Source organism: Typopeltis vanoorti, chromosome 5, assembly GCF_054136105.1.
Source record: "Typopeltis vanoorti isolate ZY-2024b chromosome 5, IOZ_Tvanoo_1.0, whole genome shotgun sequence".
Classification (NCBI taxonomy): domain Eukaryota; kingdom Metazoa; phylum Arthropoda; class Arachnida; order Uropygi; family Thelyphonidae; genus Typopeltis; species Typopeltis vanoorti.
Window position 1 is genome coordinate 16,812,230 of NC_143553.1, and position 17,185 is coordinate 16,829,414.

The following is a 17,185-nucleotide window of genomic DNA, read 5'->3' on the forward strand; positions in this document are numbered from 1 at the left end:
GCTGGGGAGTCGCTCGGTTAAACATTGTCCCCGTTGTTTTCATCAGGGAACCAGGGTAAACAGCGAAAAGTCAGCTACTGGAACAAATCCTAAAACTTACCCCAACTCAACATCATCAGACTTCAAGATCAGTACTACCAACATGAGAAGCCTGAATGGCAAAGAAATGGAGCTAGTTGAGGAATTGGATAAGTACCAGATTGACAAAACAGTGATGACTGAAACAAAAAAGACAAAAACTGGTGAGATCTTTCTGAGCAACAAATACTAAATGTTATATTCAGGAAATGACAATCAAGGAAAAGGAGTAGCCATAGTATTCAACACTAAATACGAAGCTAATCTTCTTGAATGGCAGGCAGTTATGAGTAGAGTAATGTGGGCAAATATGAGAATGGGGAACTGGACAATGAGACTTATTTGTGCCTATGGTCCCACAGAAGGGTCTACTAAGGTAGAAGTGGAGGAATTTTTTGAAGCTTTCAGGAAAGCAACTGACAAAATGAAAAAGGAAAAGTTGGTCCTTGTTGGGAATCTAAATAGCAGAGTAGGAAATGATGTGCACAAATTCACATGGAGGGAAGAGGCAAGGAATAAGAAAAGTCTCATTGACTATGTTATTGTTGGTAGTGATGTTTTCCCACTTGTGCAGGACACCAGAGTGTACAGAGGATTTGAAATTGAAAGTGATCACCATTTAGTCTTGAGCAGGAAAAAATTGTATTTCATACTGAAAAGAAGAACATGTAAGAAAGTTTTAAAGAGAATAAAAGTTGAGCAGCTCTCAGATGTGAACTGTAGACTAAAATACACAAAGATTATTGAAGAAAAAATGAAAGAGTTTGAGAGCAGAAACCAAACCTAGGAGATTCAGTGCCAAGCCCTGAAGAAAACACTGACTGATTCAGCCAGAGAGGTATGCAGTGAGTTTGTGTGCAAGGATAGAAAAATCAGAACTCCACAGAGTAAGTTAAAGAGGCACTGCAGGAAAAGAAGAAAGTATACCAAAAGTTCCTGGTAAATAAGTCAGCTTGTGCTCTCAGAGAATACAGAGACAAATGTAAGAAAGCTAAACACTGTGTAAAACTGGCTAAACAAAAGTCATGGGAGGACTTTGGCAAGAACATAGAAAATAAATATCAAGAAGTGGCAAGATATTCTCAGAAATGGAGAAAAAAAGTGCTGTAAAAGGAATTAGAGATGATAAGCAGAACATGAAAACAGGAGAAAAAGATATCCTTGAAGTATGGAGTAATTACTTTGAAAAATTGCTAAATGAAACCAGCAGTGATAACAGCACAGTGGTAAAAAACACTGACCAGGCATGCAGTCAGGAACATGTCCATACTTGAAGTAGAAAAAAGACATCAAAAATCTGAAATATGGAAAGGCAGCAGGAGTAAATGATATTCGACTAGAAATGCGCAAGTATAGAGGTATAAAATCGTACAGTGACTGCACTGCATAGCTCAGAAGGCCTGGACAGAGGGACGAATTCCAGATGATTGAAGTAGAGCTCTCATAGTACACATATATAAAAAAGAAAATGAAACTGATGAGAATTGCAGAGGCATTTCATCACTGAGTGTTCCTGGTAACAGGTATGCAAGTATACATATGTTATGTAGATCTGGAAAAGGCATATGACAAGGTGCCAAGAGAGAAGCTATTCCAAATGCTACAGTTATATAGTGTTAATGTGACATTATATCAAGCAATACTTAATCTTTATTTGAGTTGTAAGTCAGCAGTTGGAATTGAAGGAAGTACAGGATGATGGTTTAATGTTAAATCTAGTGTCAGAGAAGGATGTACGTTATCCCCTCTGTTATTCATTATCTATATGGATCACATTATGAAGGAGAGTGGTATTAAACCCGATATCATAATTGGAGATGTTAATCTCAGCTCTTTGCTTTATGCAGGCGATGTTATGCTTCTAAATAAATCCACTACAAGTCTGCAAGATTTCCTGACTAAATTGAATAACTGTTGTAATAGATATGGTATGAAGGTCAGCATTAAAAAGACAAAGACAATGAAAATAGGCAGAAAATTGAAAATATCAACTGCATTGTGAATGGAGAACCTGTGGAACAAGTAAAACATTTCATCTACTTAGGCATGATTTTTAGTGAAGATGGTAAGTTCAATATGGAAATAGACAAAGAATCAACATAGGTGGTATGGTAGAAGTCAACTGAATAAATTTATATGGAATAAGAGAGAAATTAGCCAAATCACTAAATTAGCTGTATACAGGAGAGTGTTTAAACCAATTTTAACTTATGGATCTGAGAGTTGCGTTAGAAGTAAAACACTTGAACAAAGACTAGAGACCGCAGATATCAGAGTCCTGAGAAAGGTTAGGGACATGAGCAGATGGCATCAATGGCAATATCATATTAAAAAGGAGGATATCAGGAAAGAACTTGATATTGTCAGCATCCAGGAATGCATTAGCAGAGCTAATCTCAGGTGGTATGGTCACTTAAGTAGAATGGGAGAGGAAAGATTAGAAAAACAAGTGTTCTCTGCCAGGTTGGCAGGAAAAAGACTCAGAGGAAACAAAGATATAGGTGGATTGATACAATAAAAAGTGCCTTAGACGATAGAAATATAAGACCTGATAATATTGGAGTCTTGACATTTAACAGACTGATTTGGAGGAAAATTGTAAATAGGAAGTTAGCAATGGTGTAAATTTTTCATGTAGTACCATCATATCCTGTACACCCCCTGAGAGTATATATCAGGAATTTGATGATGATGATAATGACAATATGGCTGATAGTCCCGATTTGAAAGGTTCAGATAAAACTGGCCAAGTTTCCATAATGAATCACAACTACAATTTTATTCACTCTTGCAAGGTATTAGTTAACTAAACGTGACCTCTCCTGATGAGTCAAATGAAGGTACTAGCGAGTTTCACATAGTAACAAGATATGTCACAAAAATAGTAAGTAATAGCTTCTACTGTTATCAATATTCTGAAGTGTCTTCCTTCTAAAGCTAAATGCATTTAAGTTAGGCAAGTAATGCATTCACAGATTTCCCTATTTTCAAATTAGCTCAGAAATTAAATGTAAGCTGTGTAACACTTTGCTGCTATTCGGCACTGTTCAACATAAGTTGCTGTATAATGATTTATGCTCTATTTTTTAATGGATTTTATACTATTGTCAGACAATTACTAAATTCAAAAACATTTCTCATAGCTGGTTCTAAAAAATTTTATAAATATTAAACTGATAGAACATTCACTATTTGCAGTGAAGGTATTAATTTAAAATGGAATAACTTCTTAAAATTTATTTTTACTGTAACTTATAAAATAAAACTTAGTAGAGAACAAGAAATGAAAAATTGGTACTTACAATCGACTGTCACTATTAGCAAACTAGCAGGTAACACAACATTAGTCTATGATAATGAAATTCTTTCAGCAAAGCATTTTACCTAACAAGATTTTGTTGGTAATTTCCACAGACTGGTTAAAGTGAGTGAGTTTGTTATATGAATCAACTGTATTTGTGTTTCATGCAGATATGTGTACGAATGTCAGAACATGGAAACAGGTTTGAGTCCTTGCTAAGTTCACTGGATGAAACTTCAGCTTACCTACACTTACACTTCTCTCTCATCTGGCACTAATGCTACATCACCTAAAAAAGATAAAGTTGACCTCCTAGCATCTCTCTTTACCTCGAACACCTGCATAGGTGACCATGGTATACTTCCTCCTACCATACTGGAATCCAAACTTTTTATCCCTGTGGTAGTTTTTCATCAGAAAGACATCAGAAAATTACCACACAACTTGAACATTAAAAAGCCTTCTGATCCTGTATGATTTCTCCATTTGTTCTCAAACACTGTGTTCCAGAGCTAGCACTGTATCTCTATAATTTATTATACACAGCAGGTACTTATCCGAACATGTGGAAGTAATCTCATATCCAGCCTATTCCAAAAAAGGAAGACAGAAGTCTACTGTCAAGCAACTGTCTAACCAATTACCATTACCTCAGTCCTCTCCAAAATAATGGAGAAAGTCATCAACAGTCAATTTCTCCACTACCTAGAGGTCCATCAATTAATCAGTGCCCACCAGTATAGATTCAGTCATTAAAGATCCACTGCTGATTTCTTAACTTTCAGCACTCACCACTGGACATGTGCAATGGAAAGGTTCAGAGAAATATGTGCAGTCGCTCTTGGCAGCTTTTGATCATGTCTGGCATCGAGGCCTGCTCAACAAACTACCATCTTTCAGTCTAGCTGCTACTCTCTGTAAGTGGGTTGATAGCTTCATCTCCAGTCATTCGCTACATGTAGTGGTTTTCTCTTTCTAAGTTTCAGCACCAATGCAGGAGTACCTCAGGGCTCAGTCCCATCACCTACCCTCTTTTTCATATACATAAAAGACCTACTCTCAATCACCACTAATCCTATCCAGAGTTTTGCAGAGGATAGCATTCTCCATTCGTTCTAATCATTTGGCAAACCATACAGTGCATAGCTATTCCAAGCATCAAGATCATCTACAAATAATACCTTAAATACTGATTTACATTACCATTCTTCAAAGGAGAAAGGACAATCTAGTTATGTTCAATGTCACCAAAACACAGTCTTGCCGCTTCTCTCCCAAAAGAAATCTCAGCTCATTTTCTCTTACTCTCAAATAATATACAAATCAGACAAGATCAGATCTCTCTGCCTGGACTAACATTCACCTTCATCCTCTTCTGGAACAAACACATCTCAGCATCTTAAAAATTATGCCATTCTCTTTTGTACAAGATGCTATTTTAAACCAAACCATATTTTAACAATTTACAAATCCCAAATCTGCCCATGAGGGTGCTTAAGGGTCAAAGCTGTATAATTGAGAGGAGACCTCCACATAGCCTTTAAAGGAATGCGGAGAACTGACCAGGGCTTCTGACCTAATGTCCAATCCTCACCTTCTCGTGGTGCACCCTGTTGGGTATCTACCTGGATACTGAACGAACGAGGATGGGCTGGCAATTTGGGATTTAGCCGACCAAATTGTATTCTTATTGGTTAAACCAAAATAAAAAAAATGATGGTACAACATGAGAGAATTTCATGCCGGCTGGGGCGTCGCCCGGTTAAACAAGGCCCCCATTGTTTTCGCCAGGGAACCAGGGCGAACAGCGAAAAGTCAGCAACTGGAACAAATCTGAAAACAAACCCCAACTCAACATCACCAGAGTTAAAGATCGGTACTATCAACGTAAGAAGCCTGAATGGCAAAGAAATGGAGCTAGCTGAGGAATTAGATAAGTACCAGATCGACATAATAGGGGTGACTGAAACAAAAAAGACCAAAACTGGTGAGATCTTTCTGAGCAATAAATACAAAATGTTATATTCAGGCAATGACAATCAAGGAAAAGAAGGAGTAGCCATAGTATTCAACACAAAATACGAGGCTAATCTTCTTGAATGGCAGTCAGTCTCAAGTAGAGTAATGTGGGCAAATATGAAAATGGGGAACTGGACAATGAGACTTATTTGTGCCTATGGACCCACAGAAGGTTCTACTAAGGTAGAAGTGAAGGAGTTTTTTTGAGGCTTTAGAAAAAGCAACAGACACAATGAAAAATGAGAAGTTGGTCCTTGTTGGGGATCTAAATAGCAGAGTAGGAAATGATTGCGAGACATACAAAAATATTTTGGGAAAATTTGGAGAAAAGAGCAAAGCTAATAATAATGGCAAATATCTGTTGGATTTCTGCTCAGGACATGGACTGATTATTACTAACACCATGTTCCAACAGAAAAATGTGCACAAATTTACATGGAGAAAAGAGGCTAGGAATAAGATAAGTCTCACTGACCATGTTATTGTTGATAGTGATGTTTTTTCCCTGCTGCAGGACACCAGAGTGTATAGAGGATTTCAAATTGGAAGTGATCACTATTAAGTCTTGAGAAGGATAAAATTGAAATTAATATTGAAAAGAATAATATGTAAGAAAGTTTTAAAGCGAATAAAAGTTGAGCAGCTCTCAGATGTGAACTGTAGACTAAAATACACAAAGATTATTGAAGAAAAAATGAAAGAGTTTGAGAACAGGAATCAAACCATGGAGATTCAGCGGCAAACTCTGAAGAAAACATTGATTGATTCTGCCAGAGAGGCATGTGGTGAGGTTGTCTGTAAGGATAAAAAAAATCAGAAATCCCTGGTGGACACAGGAAGTTAAAGAGGCAGTGAAGGAAAAGAAGAAAGCACATCAAAAATTCCTGTCAAATAAGTCAGCTTGTGCTCTTAGAGAATATAGAGACAAATGCAAGAATGCTAAACACTGTGTAAAACTAGCTAAACAAAAGTCATGGGAGGACTTTGGCAAGAATATAGAAAATAAATATCAAGAAGGTGGCAAAATATTCTGGAGGTTGTTGAAGAAGCTTAAGAATGGAAGAAAGAGTGCTGTAACAGGAATTAGAGATGATAAAGGTGACATGAAAACAGGAGAAAAAGATATCCTTGAAGTATGGAGTAATTACTTTGAAAAACTGCTAAATGAAACAAGCAGTGATGACAGCACAGTAGTAAAAAACACTGACCAGGCATGCAGTCAGGAATACATATCCATACAAAAGTTGAAAAAGTCATCAAAGGCTTGAAATGTGGAAAGGCTGCAGGAGTAGATGATATTCAACCAGAAATGCTGAAGTATGGTGGTATAAGAGTCTTACAGTGGCTGCACTGCATAGTTCAGAAAGCCTGGACAGAGGGACGAATTCCCGATGATTGGAGTAGAGCTCTCATAGTACCCATATATAAAAAGGGAAATAAAACTGAATGTGAGAATTACAGAGTTATTTTCCTACTGAGTGTTCCTAGCAAGATCTATGCAAGTATACTTGAAAAAACGGTTGAGAAGAATTGTGGAAGAAAAGCTTGGTGAAGAACTAGCTGGATTCAGGCCAAATAGAGGCTGTCAGGATCAGATCTTCACTTTACGGCAAATAGTCGAGAAAGCATGGGAATATAACAAAGATCTGTATTTAAGTTTTGTCAATTTGGAAACGGCATATGACAAGGTGCCAAGAGAGAAGCTATTCAATACGCTGCAGTTATATGGTGTCAATGGGACATTATATCAAGCAATACTTAGTCTTTATTTGAGTTGTAAGTCAGCAGTTAGAATTGAAGGATATACAGGAAGATGGTTTAATGTTAAATCTGGTGTGAGACAAGGATGTACATTATCCCCTCTGTTATTCATTATCTATATGGATCACATTATGAAGGAAAGTGGTGTTAAACATGATATCAAAATTGGAGATGTTAATGTCAGCTCTTTGCTTTATGCAGACGATGTTATACTTCTAAATAAATCTGCTACAAGTCTGCAAGATTCTCTGACTAAATTGAATAGCTGTTGTAATAGATATGGTATGAAGGTCAGCAATAAAAAGACAAAGACAATGAAAATAGGCAGAATCATTGAAAATGTCAACTGTGTTGTGAATGGAGAACCTGTGGAACAAGTAAAACATTTCAGCTATTTAGGCACGATTTTTACTGAAGATGGTAAATTAAATATAGAAATAGACAACAGAATCAGCAAAGCTGGTATGGTGGGAAGTCAGTTGAATAAATTGATATGGAATAAGAGAGAAATTAGTCGGAACACTAAATTAGCTGTATACAAGACAGTGTTCAAACCAGTTTTAACTTATGGATCTGAGAGCTGGGTCAGAAGTAAAACACTTGACCAAAGACTAGAGACCACAGATATGAGAGTCCTGAGAAAGATTATAGGCATGAACAGATGGCATCAATGGCAATATCATATTAAAAACGAGGATATTAGGAAAGAACTTGACATTGTCAGCATCCAGGAATGCGTTAGCAGAGCTAATCTAAGGTGGTATGGTCACTTAAACAGAATGGGTGAGAAAAGATTAGCATAACAAGTGTTCTCTGCCAGGTTGGCAGCAAAACGACCCATAGGAAGACCAAGATATAGGTGGATTGATACGGTACAAAGTGCTTTGGACAATAGAAATATAAGATCTGATAATGTTGGAGTCTTGACAAGTAACAGACTGATTTGGAGGAAAATTGTAGATAGGAAATTAATAATGATGTAATTTTTTTCATGTAGTACTATCATATCCTGTACACCCCTTGAGGGTACATGGCAGGAATTTGATGATGATGATGATGATGAAATCTGCCCATGCTTAGAATACTGCTCACATGTTTGGGTTGGAGCACCTAAAACTCTGAAAATTCTTGATGCTATCCAGAGGAGAGCTATTCAGCTCATAGATGACCCCCCTTCTCTTACAGATTCACTTCAACCTCTATCTCAAAGACACAGTGTTTCAGCTCTGTCTATTCTACAGATACTTCAATGGGCATTGCTCCACTGAATTGGGAACCACCATTCCTCCACTTTCAGTTGTACCTGTTAATACAAGATCAGCAGTCCAGCACCCCTTTACTGTGTAACTGCAAACATACTGAACCTGCTTTTCTTCTTCTTCTTTTACTTCATCTACCTCCATCCTCTGGAAAAATTTACAAAAAGAAGTATTTCTAAACAACTACAATTTGCAACTCTTCAAAAAAAAAAAAAAAAAAAAAAAAAAAAAAAAAAAAAAAAAAAAAAATTCAATAAACTTCTATCTAGCTTCTCAGCTACTCATAGGTCCTTGACCTCTTGTGTATAGGATCAACATATATATATATATATATACATTCATCCCTCGACTTACGTCTGTGATCCCATAAGCGAATAAATAACATTTTCGACTATACTTTCGAACAAGAAGCAAGCGAGCGTAAAGTAAAACAAATTTCTACTTAGCAACAATCATCAGGCACAGTGGGAACGTATTCAGCAGAAGGCTGCACATGTCCTCAACAGTTCCTATGTTGATTTTATGTTTGAGAAATAGGTTATTTGTGTATTTATCATTAAATATTTCATGACATTTTGTGCAACATTGCCCCTACATGCCCAATCAACAACATGAAGCTGGTAAGCATGTCAATGTAATCGCACATGACTTCAGATGGTCTCATTCTACAGTGACAACCATTTTGAAACATACGGATAAAATCGTAGTTAATGGAAGCAGATCCTTTCACAGTGTCTACGATTTTATCCGTATGTTTCAAAATGGTTGTCACTGTAGAATGAGACCATCTGAAGTCATGTGCGATTACATTGACATGCTTACCAGCTTCATGTTGCTTTATACCCTGCAACGTCGTTTCAAGGTCAATTGCTTGCCTCTTTTTCTGTGATTCTTCACTGGGTTTTTTGATTGGGCATGTAGGGGCAATGTTGCACAAAATGTCATGAAATATTTAATGATAGTGACGAAGGAACAAAAAATCCTATCGGTGATATGGAAAAGCTACTTGCTTCATGGATAAAGAACCTGAGCCAAATGCGCATATACCCTTAGCACTAATGACCATAACTGCTAAGGCACTAAGTCTCTTCAACATGTTGAAGATGAAAGAAGGACCCAATTAAGGAACTATGAATTCAACGCTTCTTCTGGTTGATTCATGAGATTTAAGCAGCGTTTTGCTACATAATGCGAAAATGTATGGTGAATCTACAAGTGCCAATGAGAAGGCTGACATGGGGTTAGTGGAGAAATTGGATAAAATTATTATGGAGGAAGATTATTTACCACAGCAAATATTTAATAAGGATGACACCTCATTGTGTCGGAAAAAAATGTCCGAATGGACATCCACAAAAAGTTAAAATCTATGCCTAGCTCTTAAAGACCATAGTATGATTCTATCGAGGGGGGGGGGGGTAATGTGGATGGATATAAACAAACCATTTGTGATATAGGACAGTGAGAATCCACAAGCCTTCAAAAACATTAGGAAGAATACTCTTCCATTCATTAGAACTCATGAATGAAGTCAAGGATGACTCAAAAAACTGTTTGCAGATACCTTAATCAATTGTTATGCAAGTGAAATGGAAAGCTATTGTGTGAAACAAAATGTAGAATTTAAAATTTTATTCATTGTAGTTATGTAGTCAAGGTTATGTTTCTCCCTCCAAACATTACTTTACTGATCCAAATGATGGATTTGGGAGTTCTTGCAATGTTTAAGGCTTACTATCTACAGAGAACTTTTTCACAAGCCATTTCTGCCACAGAAGGAAATGAACAGACTCATGCAATTCTGGAAAGCATTTAATACTTATAATGCTATTAAAAATATTGTTGTGGTTTTGGACGAAGTGACCTCTCAATATATGAGTGGCATATGGAAAAGGACATTAAAGGTTTGTGCTCAATTTTGGAAGTTTTGAAAAAAAAATGAAGACCTTTGTAAATTGGGTAAAGAAATAGTGGGCCTAGCAAACAATCTGAATCTCGAAGTGAATGATGGCGACATAGTTCAACTCATGGAAAGTGACCTTAAAGAGCTGACCAACGAAGAATTGGTCAACTGGAGGAAGAACATGTTTCAGAAGAGGAAGGACGAGAAAAGAAAAGAGAAACAAGAAGAGAGTGTTAAACAATTTACACTGAAGAGTCTTGCAGAAATGTTCTTTGCAGTTAGTGATGTTCTCAAAATGGCTGAAGACATAGACCAAAGTGTTGAATGCTACTTATTAATAGAAATGAAAGTACATGATGCATTTTCTTGCAATAAACAAATGTATGATGAAAAGAAGAAGAGGAATAAGCAAAGTACATTGGGCACTTTCATCAAAAAAAGGTTACACCAGAAGAGCCGAAGCCACCTTCACATAGGGAAAGTAATGAAGACGTGATTGTGGGGGAGATTTGGTGATTATTCTCCTATTTCAGTGGCAGTAACACACAGTTTTATAAGGTTTAAAAAAATTAAAACAACAGTATACTTATTACAGTTAAGTCCCTAACTCCTATAACTCTATTGATTTAATGTATCGACTTACGTCCTGCCAGATGGAACGGAACCCAGATGTAAGTCGAGGGATGACTGTGTGTGTGTATATATATATATATATATATCAGGGCCGAATATTCCAGGTGTTTAGGTGTGCAGTTCATATCCACGGAATAGCAATATCAGTGATATTATATTTTTGCATTTATTCTTGTTAAAGACTCTGCTAATTGTTTCCTGGCTTTGTGCAATTCCTAATATAGTAATGCTTGATGAAGAAGACACTTTTCAACGTGCAAAAATTGCATCATATTAGTGTTACTAGCCTGGATATGCAGTCACAAATAAAGACACCTTTGAGTTCTTTAAACAGACATACAGATGGCGAAGTGTGTCAAATTCTTAGTGTTCCAGTGATTTTGAATGACCCAGAAGGCGAGGGAGGGTGTATGCTGAGACAAGAGTCATTAGTACCTGTGATTGGTTATTGTGTGAAGTAATCCGATTGAACATTATAATTTGCCATGAGTTGCTGTTTTTGTTTTCTGAGATTTATCTGTTTTACGTGCATGAGGTGTGAACTGAACACCGATGCAGCCAAGTTTTTAATATATATTTATAATTTCAATAAATAATTTATAACTTTTTTGTCCATATTTACAATGGGAAACAGTGTTGATGATAAACTGAATGTCCCATTTTCTGCCAGAGCTTTTGCGGTAAATGACTATAGCTGAAGAAGGTCGGAACTTGTGTATAAATAATTAAATCAATCTGGAAAAATAATAATTTCTCAAGTGATTACTTTTTCTGATTTCTGTGAGTATCATTTAGCTGTATTTAAAAATCATATCAAAATTAAATTATCTATGCCAATGATAATCTTATCAGACCACAAAGCATAAACCCATTCTGCATCTCAAATAAACAGGGCATATAAAGCATAGATGTTGTTCATTTGGCCTTTATGCTTTCCATACTTAAAATTATATTAATTGATAAATTAAAGTATTCAAAGTTATCCTACAATTAATTGCACTGGACCAATTAAGATGAATGCTGATGTGCTATGACACTTAAAAGTTTCAGATATCAATAAAAATGCAATCATACAGTCAAACTGACATGAACTTGTTTAGCACAAATTGTGTAAGCCACACGACATCACACCTAACCTAAACGGGCACGTGACACCACTGATTAAATATACAAGGGTGGTCTGAAAATTCTCGATCATAGATGGCAACACTATCGGCAAGATGATTTTTTTTTCAAATTGATACATCTGTCATAAGCATCCATATGAAATTGCTAGTCATTCTATCAAGTAGTTTGTTTTATACAACTGTCTTAAGCAAAAGTGTTGTCTGTGTCCCTTGAAATGGATAAAATTGAGTATCGCGCAGTTATAAAATTCTTTGTAAATGTAGCTTTAACGCCAAAAGATTTCCATTCGAAGTGCATACAAGTTTATAGGCACTGCTCTCCTTCGTTTTCAACAATTAAGAAATGGGCTACCATGTTTAAACGTGGCCGTAGCAACCATGAAGATGATCCACATGAAGAATATCGAAAAGTGAACTTCAAAAAACGTAACAACCCCAGAAATCATTTATCAAGTGCACGATATGGTATTGGATGACAGGCAAGTCAAAGTGAGTGAATTGTTGAGAATATAAACATAAACATAAAATATAAAGAAAAAAATGTGCACAAATTCACAAAAAAAAAAATATTCAAAAAAAAAAAAAATTCAAATTCACATGGAGAGAAGAGGCTAGGAATAAGAAAAGTCTCATTGACTATGTTATTGTTGATAGTGATGTTTACTCCCTAGTACAGGACACCAGAGTGTACAGAGGATTTGAAATTGGAAGTGATCACTATTTAGTCTTGAGCAGGATAAAACTGAATTTCATATTGAAAAGAATAACATGTAAGAAAGTTTTAAAGCGAATAAAAGTTGAGCAGCTCTCAGATGTGAACTGTAGACTAAAATACACAAAGATTATTGAAGAAAAAATGAAAGAGTTTGAGAACAGGAATCAAACCTTGGAAATTCAGTGGCAAACTCTGAAGAGAACATTGATTGATTCTGCCAGAGAGGCATGTGGTGAGGTGTTTTTTATCCTTGCTGTCTGCAAGGATAAAAAAATCAGAACTCCCTGGTGGACACAGGAAGTTAAAGAGGCAGTGAAGGAAAAGAAGAAAGCATATCAAAAGTTCCTGTCAAATAAGTCAGCTTGTGCTCTTAGAGAATATAGAGACAAATGCAAGAATGCTAAACACTGTGTAAAACTAGCTAAACAAAAATCATGGGAGGACTTTGGCAAGAATATAGAAAATAAATATCAAGAAGGTGGCAAAATATTCTGGAGGTTGTTGAAGAAGCTTAGAAATGGAGGAAAGAGTACTGTAAAAGGAGTTAGAGATGATAAAGGTGACATGAAAACGGGAGAAAAAGATATCCTTGAGGTATGGAGTAATTACTTTGAAAAACTGCTAAATGAAACAAGCAGTGATGACAGCACAGGGGTAAAAAACACTGACCAGGCATGCAGTCAGGAATACATATCCATACTTGAGGTAGAAAAAGCCATCAAAGGCTTGAAATTTGGAAAGGCAGCAGGAGTAGATGATATTCGACCAGAAATGCTCAAGTATGGTGGTATAAGAGTCTTACAGTGGCTGCAGTGCATAGTTCAGAAAGCCTGGACAGAGGGACGAATTCCAGATGATTGGAGTAGAGCTCTCATAGTACCCATATATAAAAAGGGAAATAAAACTGAATGTGAGAATTACAGAGGTATTTCCCTACCTGGCAAGATCTATGCAAGTATACTTGAGAAACGATTGGGAAGAATTGTGGAAGAAAAGCTGGGTGAAGAATAAGCTGGATTCAGGTCAAATAGAGGCTGTCAGGATCAGATCTTCACTTTACGACAAATAGTCAAGAAAGCATGGGAACATAACAAAGATCTGTATTTAAGTTTTGTTGATTTGGAAAAGGCATATGACAAGGTGCCAAGAGAGAAGCTATTCAATACGCTGCAGTTATATGGTGTCAATGGAGCATTATATCAAGCAATACTTAGTCTTTATTTGAGTTGTAAGTCAGCAGTTAGAATTGAAGGAAGTACAGGAAGATGGTTTAATGTTAAATCTGGTGTGAGACAAGGATGTACATTATCCCCTCTGTTATTCATTATCCATATCAATCACATTATGAAGGAAAGTGGTATTAAGCATGATATCAAAATTGGAGTTGTTAATGTCAGCTCTTTGCTTTACGCAGATGATGTTATACTTCTAAATAAATCCGCTACAAGTCTGCAAGATTCAATGACTAAATTGAATAGCTGTTGTAATAGATATAGTATGAAGGTCAGCAATAAAAAGACAAAGACAATGAAAATAGGCAGAATCATTGAAAATGTCAACTGTGTTGTGAATGGAGAACCTGTGGAACAAGTAAAACATTTCAGCTACTTAGGCACGATTTTTACTGAAGATGGTAAATTAAATATGGAAATAGACAACAGAATCAGAAGCTGGTATGGTGGGAAGTCAATTGAATAAATTCATATGGAATAAGAGAGAAATTAGTCGGAACACTAAATTAGCTGTATACAAGACAGTGTTCAAACCAGTTTTAACTTATGGATCTGAGAGCTGGGTCAGAAATAAAACACTTGACCAAAGACTAGAGACCACAGATATGAGAGTCCTGAGAAAGATTATAGGCGTGGAACAGAAGCAATGGCAATATCATATTAAAAACGAGGATATTAGGAAAGAACTTGACATTGTCAGCATCCAGGAATGTGTTAGCAGAGCTAATCTCAGGTGGTATGGTCACTTAAACAGAATGGGCGAGGAAAGATTAGCAAAACAAGTGTTTTCTACCAGGTTGGCAGCAAAACGGCCCAGAGGAAGACCAAGATATAGGTGGATTGATACGGTACAAAGTGCCTTAAATGATAGAAATATAAGATGTGATAATGTTGGAGTCTTGACAAGTAACAGACTGATTTGCAGAAAAATTGTAGATAGTAAGTTAGTAATGATGTAATTTTTTCCATGTAGTACTATCATATCCTGTACACCTCTTGAGGGTACATGGCAGGAATTTGATGATGACGACGAAGAATGTGAAGGATATATTTTGCATGAAGAATTGCAAATGAAAAAGCTTTGCACAAGATGGGTGTCACACTTGCAAACAGCAGTTCAAACACGCACTCACATGAAAATATCTGAACAGTGCTTGTGAACAAGAATAAAACTGATTTTCTGCGTCGATTTACTACCATGGATGAGACATGGATTCAACACTACACACCAGAATCCAAACAGCAGTCGAAACAGTGGACAGAAGCCGGTTGTTCAGCGCCAAAGAAGACAATATTGGTTCCATCAGCAGGAAAGGTCATGGCATTGGTGTTTTGGAAGGTATTTTGTTCATTAATTATCTTGAATAGGGTAAAACAATAACCGGGAATATAATTCTGATCTCACCAATTTTTTCGTCTAAACTAGACGAAAAAATTGGTGAGAAAAGATACGGTTTGCAGAAGAATAAAATCATCTTTCATCAGGAAAATGCACCTGTCCACAAACGTGTTTCAGCAATGGGAAAATTAAGAGATCTGCACTATGAATTGTTGGAACATCCACCCTATTCCCCAGATTTGGCTCCCTCTGACTTCTATCTCTTTCCAAAACTAAAACTCTTCCTTGCTGGTGAGCATTTTTCTTCGAATCAAGAAGTGATTGCAGCTGTAGAGAGATATTTTGCAGGTCTTACTGAGAACCACTACAGGGATGGGATAATCTCCCAGGAGCATTGTTGGAATAAATGTATTAGTCTTAAGGGAAATTATGTTGAAAAATAAAATTAATTTTAAAATTATAAATTCATTTTTTCATTGTTAGGGCCAAGAACTTTTCAGACCACCCTCGTATGTATAGCAACTAATAGCAGATTTAAATAATCTATTAAGAAAATCAAGTCCCTTACCTTAGCTTGGGTAAGAGCAGCTTTCTTTAACTGCAACTGAGACTGAAGTAATTTAATACCTGAGGACCATCCCACTAAAAAAAAAAAAAGTTTAAAAATTCTTATACAATGATGTATGTTTTTTTTTTTTTTTTTTAATGAACTTACAGAATCCAATTAATTAATTTTTGAAGATATAACAACAAAAGAAGTTGAAATAAAATGGTTATTAAAGAGAACTTTCATTTGTAATATTAAAACACTGATAATACATCTAATTCTGCACATACATACATACCTAGTTTAAGTGCTGCCAACTTTCATTCTAATCATAGATTTATTTATTTATTTCTTCTGACTATTAAATTTAAGGAATTTACAACGTATACTGGAATATTAATTAAAAGACACTTTAATAAATACCACCTATATTTTGGCAATGTCTCATTGCCATCTTCATGGGAACATACAACAATGACACGTGCATGAAGGCACTACAAAAAATAAATTAAGCAAAAGAGAGAAAAACTACTATTCTTCCTAGAGTCCTAAAGGTGCCTCCTATGGGCTATATTGGGTTGTCTTCACTGTTGGGCTGAAGTTCTCAAGATGCAAGCTACCCAAAATGGAGGCAGCTCATGCACCCAAATTTGTTGAGGTTTGGAAAGTTGTTTTTAGAGCCGAGGCTGATTCCATGAACAATCTTTCATATTTAAATTTGCTTTGGAGTATTAACGTGGCTTTCTTCAACATATTCTGTGGCGGGTATCCAGAGCATGGTCTGCAAACCCAGAGTGGCTGTACTGGTGAAACTGGATGTAGTCTTTGTGTTCCGAAATCCTGACATTTGCTGTCCTGCCTGTTTGGCCAAAGTAGGACAGTTTACAACTCCAAGAGACCTGGTATACCCCAGGTAGGTCTAGGGGAAGTGGTTGGTCTTTGGTGGAGCAGATAAGGGATGCCAATTTTTTATATGGTTTGTAACAAATCAGGTCATATTTTTTTAAGATTTTGGTTAACTTTTCAGAGGTTCCCCAGATATAGGGAATGGTGATGGATTTAGTGTAATCTTTGTTATGAAATGGGGGGGGGGTTTAACTGGTTTTAATATTTTTGGGGGTTGTAGCCATTGGCTAAGAAAGTGTTAAGGATGTGGTTTAGTTCAGTGTTTAAGGCATTGTCATCTGAACAGATTAATTTTGCCCTGTTATATAGTGTTTTTTATACCCCATATTGTTGTGGGAGGGGCTGCTGGTGAATGTATCTGCCTG

At 36.3% G+C, this 17,185-nt stretch overlaps 1 protein-coding gene across 4 annotated transcripts in view; it reads right to left on the minus strand.

Moving 5' to 3' along the window:
- The window catches only part of Spf45 (splicing factor 45), a 362,347-nt gene that overhangs the window by 251,511 nt on the left and 93,651 nt on the right, over nt 1-17,185 (minus strand). For all 4 annotated transcript variants that reach the window (XM_090392270.1, XM_090392272.1, XM_090392269.1 and 1 more), the window contains one exon: nt 15,936-16,009. In XM_090392270.1, the coding sequence (XP_090248396.1) occupies nt 15,936-16,009 (74 nt within the window). The remainder of the gene's footprint in view (nt 1-15,935; nt 16,010-17,185) is intronic.